Genomic DNA, 7,730 nt, shown 5'->3' with positions numbered 1-7,730 from the left:
TTTTATTTTGCACGCTTGAAAACCCTATCTCCACTTTGTTTGGGGGGGGGAAAGCATAAACTCTGTTTGAGGGTGTGCGTTTATTTCATTGAGAATGTACTTCATTGACAAGCATCGCTGGGAGTTTTTTCAGACTTGGGCCACCAGATTTTTTCCCACCTACTCCAAATTGCGCAGAGGAGTCATTAAGCAGAGATGCTTGTCAGAATGGTTACAAAGAGACTATTGATGGAATTGAGGTGCGTTGCTCAAGATGATGCCTGTTATAGTCTAGAGTGGCCCTTCTAGACTGGCTGGATGGAAATTTTGATTGTGTCTCGACTCTTAGTGTACAGGGCTATACTTACTCCAGTAAATTTTGCTACACAAATTTCAAAATGTTCTCAATGAGTGTTTTATGTGAATGTTTTCCATTTTATTCCAGAAGCTGGATGTCAAGTCATTTTAATCTGACTTCTCTGTAAAAGCTAAGTTTGTTGTTTTGGTATTCACAGGAGTCTCGGGAAACAAATCTAACTCTGGCAAATCAGTCTGTGTGGTCAAAACCATTGATCAACAAATATAAAGAGGTGGAGCTCTGATGTTTTTTATTATCATATAATTTTCCACTGTCTTCCTTGACATTTTTAAGTGAAGATTTGGTTTGTATAAACAAGAGGAGTCAAATTCAAGTGAACGCTAAATCTGGCATAAGTTTTATCAATAAAAAAATGTTGATTACGTTGCCCTATCAAGGACAGAGAACATCATTGTTCATGGAAATGCACATTGCCAGAATCCTCAAATTTCTGAGGGTTGTTGCATTTTCAATCCACTCAGGCTCTCTCAGCCGCAACTTTACTGTCTACCCCACCATTCACAAGCTTGTCATCTCTGGGCTTTTGTCACATTCTCATACTCCCCTTCTTTGCCTTGCAAGGTCCCCCATGTCTGTCTCTACCTCCCCCCTTCGCACACCCCAGAGCTCTAAAAGTGAAAATTTCTGCAATGTTTGGTATATTCCTATGTCTTATGATGACATTCATGATGATTTGTCAGATGACATGGTGTTCCCATTTGGTGGACATTCCAGTTTTTCCACTCTAGCATCCCTACATTCTCATTCACTTTTCTTGCAAAATGAGCTTAAGTTTAAAGGAATTCTCAAACTTATCCGGCTGTTCAAGAACTGCTCTATGAATCTCATCTTCCACTCAGCTAAGGTAAGAGGCACTTTTGGCATTCTCTTAAGTTCCTGTAACCAAATACTTGTGTTGTCCCGCAGGTTCATCTCCACAGCAGTTGCACAATGAACTTCCGGGTAGTTGACCCAAGCGAAATGTGCATCCCAATGGTTAAGCCAAGACTGCATCCCAATGGTTACGTCAAGTCTGCACATCCACCTGTTTCTTCTCCTTCTCCTCCCCTGCAAATGGGATCTCACAAACCCTTTTGGACCTTTGATTATTAGCTCTTCAGTGGGACAACCTACCAGCGATCCAACTGATGGAGAGAAGGGAGGATGCCCATGTAGGATAGTAGGCATCGAAAGCTGCTGCAGATATGGCACCATCTGATTCATATACGTAATGTGGGCCATAATTTATTCAATTCCTCCTTCAGCCGTTCAGGCTGACAACCAGCATATGCTCACAAACTGACAGAAAATCGGTACGTTCTACCTCTAGAATACATGATGGCCGGAAGACATCTTTCTAACTCCACATGCAAACCATAGCCACCATGCTTCTTCCCTTGAAGCCTATATCTGAATCGCAATTCAGATATGGATCTGAATTTCTCACTCACGACCTGAAGGAGAGAAAGAAAGTCTATGAATGTCCAAGGGAGACCAATAGGTCTATGGGACAGCGAAAAACCAGCTAATACATCCGTTCAGGGAGGGCACAAGGTCCCAAGGAGTGTTAAAGCGACTCCAAGTTATTATAAGGTACCTGCATTGTAGTCTGAAAAATAAGACAATAAATGGCTATACATCAGTTTAAGACTGAGGGTCTTTTGATTTGATATAAACTCCATGATGAGGGCCACACCCTCACTATATATTGCCCATTTTCCATCTTTCCTAGCAGCCTTGACCTTGGCTAATTCTGTTGCCTTTTGGCTCAGCTGAGGTTGTGTGAGTTCTGCGGTTATCCATATCTTGGTCCCTTTCAGCTCGGAGGATTGGGGATTTGTATATCCTGTGTGCTAAGTGTAATTAGGGCATGCCCTTTAGAGTGGCAAATATTTGTTGTGGAATCTGTCCAGTCTTTGTCTTCTTCTGCCATTCAATGCAAGGTGTGGCTGCCTTGCTGTTGGCTAAAGTCTCACTGTACGTATCCACCTTGTTGAACCAGCCTTTAGGGAGGCCTCCTATCTTGATCTTCAGGGCATTGTTGCCTGTGGCTCATGCTTCTGTTTTATCTCAGCCTTTTTTATGTGATATCTCTCTGGTGCCTTTTTTTTTTTGCTTTAGAAAATTGAAGACCTTAGTGAATTTGCGTCTCTAAATGCATATTGGATTTGTGAAATCATACTCTAACGGAGACTTGCCTTTGTTTTTGTTTTAAAAAATTGAAGACCTTAGTCTCTAAATGCATATTGGATTTGGTGAAATCAGACTCTTAACGCACCCCCCCCCCCCTTTCATCTCTTTCTTTTGATTGGCAGGCAATAAGGAAGCGCCTTAAAGCATTGAACAATGCTCTTGTCCGCAAACGTAAAGTGAGTTATGCTGCCTAGTATTATTGTGTGGATCTCTCTCTTGAACAAAATATTTCAAGACTTAGATAATTTCCCTCTAGAAGCTATCTTTTTGTTATATGATTGTGTTGCTTTTGTCCCCCCCCCCCCGCCCCCCGGCCTGCTCATGGTCCCTTAAATGGCTCGTCCCTATGAAATTTTCAGGCTGGTCAAGTTTATGGAGTGCAATTATCGGGGCCATGGTTAGCAAAGTCTGGACAATTTCCTGAGCAACGCCATGCTGGAGAAGACAATCGAAAGAAGTGGATTGAGGTTTGTTTGGTGGTGTTTCATCTTCTTTAATTTTGATTTGGTAGTGCTCCCCATGGTACATGAGAGTTTATCTTAAAACAAGCATTGCAATCAAATATGAAGAATTCATGTCGATTGGCTGTGTATGTAATCTTAGCCTTTCTGAAGACTGAGTTTGTGCTTCATTGTTATAGATAACATGTTGGTTTACGTATATCATATGCACATTGAAAGGGACACATTAGTTTTCACACACGTCGCACACCTGCTCACCCACCTGCCTGCCTGTACGCATAGAGATGTATTCATGTCTTCGGGGGGCCTTGCGAGCCTATGAGGCATGGTATAACCAAGAAAAGTAAGTCATACAAGCCACTATGGGCTGCTCGCTAAGGCCCTTGCTGTGTGCTATACTCAGAAACTCAAAAACTAGTACTCAAAACACAAAAACTCAAAAACTCAAAAACTCAAAAACTCAAAATTCTAAGATGACAAGATATGGGATCAGGTGTCATCTATGATCTTGGTGCCATGGTAACTCTTTGGTGGGATGAGAAGGCATCGTGTATCTCCCTTTGACAGGTAGTGGGGGCGTGGTGGTCGTGATCTCTGTATTTGGTGAGCAACATCGAGAGTGACACCTTGATGCTGGCGGTCCCCTCCGAGTAAAGCTGAGATGGGATGGACCTCCATCGTGCGTGCCTTGGTCTCTGTGTCTCTAGCTCCGTAGTTCCTTGTCGTCTCTCTCCATTGATCCACTCTGCCCTCATATCAGCTAGCTCCTCCTTCTCCACTCCACTATTTTGTGGGGTTGACTCAAATGTGTTGAAATTTGAGACATGTCACTGTGCTTGATCTGTCTTGGTCTCCCATGGCATTGTCACCTGCTGGTCGGATCTGTCTAATTAGGGTCTCTCTGTGTAAAAGTTGATGAAGATGCAACCATGGACCCTCGAGCAATGCCTTACTGGATTCACCTCGTTGAAAGTACCTGATAGCTTGGATCGTCGAAGAAGAATGCCACCTTGCACAACGAATGAGATTTCCTCGGCTTTGAATTCCCATGCTAGTTTGCACCAAGTTCCATTTATGGAATGATGAGCTGTGGAACAAACCACTCCTGATATCGCCTGGTGAACACATCACGTCCGGGAACCTCGAACAACCAACTTCAGTACACACTGTGCCAATAGTCTCTGCGGCAACAAACCTTGAACACATCTGGTCCGTACTATACAGCCTTACTTTGCTTGCCATACTTTCAAGTGATAGGGGCCATTATCAGCCAGCACTCTCACCCACATGCTCTCTCTGGCTGTTACCCGTGGGGAAACCTGTCTTACTGTCAGATTGCAGGTACTATTTGGCATTCCTTGGCAACAGTTGCTGCTTCCTTGGAACCACTTGACCTGGAAGATGAGTCTAACTCTGTAAAACCACTCTCAAAAACAGTGTCAATTTCCTTCTTATTGGCTGGCTGTGCAGAAATTCTTTACTAGGAAATCACACCCTCTCTCTTTGTCTTACACACAGCACTAGGGTCAGGACAACAGTTGGGCTGGATCTTTATTCATTCAATGAAAACTGAGTACAAGAGTTCAGTGTACAGCTCCTGTTCATACATAATTTCAAACCTAAATCCATTTACAAAAGAGCTCTCAGGCTCATTCATTTGGCAATAGCCACTTGTCATAGGTCTTCGTAGCCCTCGGTCACATGGGCTTCTCCTGGCTGCCCATTGGGTTCCATAGCGCTTGGGCAATCAACCCCTCTTAGAACCTGCAACCATTAATTAAAGCGCACATAGTCATGGCACCCATTAATCGTTAGCGCTTTGGCATGCAAATCAATTCTAGACTAATCCTAGTCTGTGTGGGCGTCTCCCACCAAGCAAACATGTGCACATAAACATAAAACAATTTCTTTAGTCAATCGAGGTCAACCCTCTTGATCGTAATTAAGGGGCTTCATCATCAGTCAAAGCGCCTTAATTATGGCCAAATCTCTCCACCCGAGGTTGGCACATCTTGGTTAACTGAAGTTAACCCTCTTGGCATAAGCCAAATCTCATTGATCGAAGTGAACACTCTCTGACCGAAGTCAGCGCTTTGGTCTTTGGCTAACCGTAGTTAACTATCTTGGCCTAAGCCAAGTCTTCCTAATTGGGGTTAGGCTTACTTAATCGGAGTTAAGTATCTTTGACCGAAGTCAATACTTTGATCAAATAAATATAACTTTTTAAGCATAATTAAATAAATGAAGAACTCATTGATTATGATCAATAAATAGTCAATTGGAACTTTGACTTTGGAGTATTTACAGCTTGGTGACAAACTCTCCTCAGCTTTGTTTTTAGACCGACTATCTTTGGCCATACTTGGTTCCGTACTCGTATGGTTGGCTGAATTGTACACGTATGAAATAATTATTTCGTACGCATATGGTACGAACAATCATACTTGGCTTTTTTTTGGGGGGGGAAACGAGGTTCCTTAGACCTTTATGAAAACATTTGTAAATCCAGGTTGTGGTTCAAACTGAGCGCTAGTTGCTTCTTGTGTATCCTGTCTTGTTCTTGTTCTTGTTCTTGTTCTTCTTGATGATGGTCATGTAGGCCTTGGAGTAGATGCGGGCGCTGGCTGTGCTACTTGCCAAACAAAGTCATTCATGATTACAAGAGGCTCTGTGCAATCCCTATTTTGAAGATAAAAATTGATGAACAAACTTAGGGTAGGGTCAATATGAAGAGAGGGTAGAGGTCTATGTGCCTGCAATGCCTTAACAATATCTTCTACCACAGACCTTCAGAATTTATTGTAGTTTTGAGTGTTTGCTCTATTTTTGATGATGTCTTTGAGATAATTTTGTGGAAGCTGAGTTGCTTGTGTCTATTGCCTTAGTCCGTAGAGGATGGCATGGAAGAATCTGTACTTCTCCAACAAGACCGGATCAGTGACTTGAGACAAGGATTGGCCATCGTTTTCTGGCTTGACAAGTGCAACAACATTGTTAGCTTCAGGGGTATGTTTGAGCCAAATGCATGGGTCGGGCTTGTGGGAAAAACTCAATGCTTGGAATATGGACACCTATGACATAAGAGTAGGCATTACCCTGGGCCGGGTAAGTCAAAACATCGAGCGACTGTGTTCGAGCAAGCCCATATCGAGCGATGCTTGTGATGAACTTTGTCTAAACCTATAGTAGCAATAATTGTTTTACTAAAAATGGTTGAATCTACATGACACTATCAGAGATTTTTTTTACTTATTTTTACAAAGATAAAACTTGCTATTGGATAACTCATAAATCCATGAAAGTCAGCAAATAATTCAATGGATACCAAAGGGAAAATTCTTGACAACATATGAAGAGAAAACCTATAATTTGATAAATAATAAATGCATGCAAGTTAGCAATCGTTCAATGGATACAAAAGAGGAAATGTTGCAATGTCTACACCTGGAGGTGGTCACTCAAAATTATGTAAGGTAGCACGTGAGTTGAAGGGGTTTCTTTATTTTGTGGAGTTACATACAAACAACAATAGTCCCACTCATGATATAGAAGCTCCTCCTAGCAAAACCCTTCACAAATAGCTATTTGTAGCTTTTTATGCTACCCATATGATTTGATTCATTTTGTACATGAAATGATCATATGAATAAAATGTTAAAGCTATGGAGCTAATAAATTATTGATCACCTTATGACCATGATGCTGACAAAATATAGATCACCTTCATATGTACATGACCATATATACACCTCTGGGATGGAGGGAGGAAACCACGGACCAGAACTATATATGAGAAAAATCCATGCTCATAAGAAAATATAGAGTTTGATAAGGTCTAGCTCTAATGAAACAAAGATAAGTACAAACTTTCCAAAGCTCTAGAATTTTGGCACTGTAGCATGATAAATGGATTCATTCATATCTTTCCGATCATTGTGACTACAAACATGACCATATTTGGAGTCAGATTGACCAAGTTATGGCCCAAATAAAATTGGCAAGAGGAGCCTCACAAGAGGCCGCGATATCAAGGCCTCCTGGGAGGCTCCTCCTCCCATTATTTTTTTCCTTGAAAATGGAAATTGCACAATCAAAACACATGCTTCTTCCACCCCTCCTTCTTCCTTGACCTTTGCAAAACATAGTCAAGCATTTTTAGAAATTGTTGTTTGTACGTAAGACAATTGATTACTCGCAATATCATGGGTGGGACAACAACCGTAAAAGTAAGCAATGCATGATACTTTTTGAACATTGTCAAATTTTATGGAAGTCTTCGCTCGAACCGCCGCCTCGCTTGAACTTAGTCACTCGAATTCTGGTAATCCTCCCCTGGGCCCACTGTCGGTATCCATGAGCATGTATGGTGTTATGAAAGATGACTACATATACAAGGGATAGGAGAAGAGTGGGTACAAGCTCTAGTAGAGGCTACCTACCAGCCACCTACCCATGACCTACCCACGGGCTTGGTGGTACTTAGCTTTATGCCTATATAAGCACCATATAGGGGGGCGGTGTGAGAGTGAGCACTCTAGTTGTATTGTTTATGCAACTTTATATACAAGATCTCTATCTTGCACTTTAAAATTCATACAAGTTTGAAGTTAAAAGTTTTGTAGCTCTCTGTCAATCAAATGTGTACAATGAATATTTTCCTGATTTTTTTGCGAGTAAATTAGGGTCACATATGATTCAGTCCCAGGGGCTGATCCATTCTCCAATCATACTTTCATACC

General features: G+C 41.7%; 1 protein-coding gene across 1 annotated transcript in view; it reads left to right on the top strand.

Annotated features, from left to right (window-relative positions):
* CCT (RNA polymerase II transcription mediator) overlaps nt 1–7,730 on the top strand; it is a 55,178-nt gene that overhangs the window by 24,871 nt on the left and 22,577 nt on the right. The window contains exons 4-7 of the mRNA XM_087371705.1: nt 134–239; nt 495–569; nt 2,653–2,706; nt 2,890–2,997. Of these exons, the coding sequence (XP_087227831.1) occupies nt 134–239; nt 495–569; nt 2,653–2,706; nt 2,890–2,997 (343 nt within the window). The remainder of the gene's footprint in view (nt 1–133; nt 240–494; nt 570–2,652; nt 2,707–2,889; nt 2,998–7,730) is intronic.

The sequence above is a fragment of the Dipteris shenzhenensis genome, chromosome 33, assembly GCF_047967505.1.
Source record: "Dipteris shenzhenensis isolate YYH24624 ecotype China chromosome 33, Dip_SZ_1.0, whole genome shotgun sequence".
Taxonomy (NCBI): Eukaryota; Viridiplantae; Streptophyta; class Polypodiopsida; order Gleicheniales; family Dipteridaceae; genus Dipteris; species Dipteris shenzhenensis.
The sequence above is the reverse complement of the archived record's forward strand: the minus strand, read 5'-3'. Positions and strand labels throughout refer to the sequence as shown.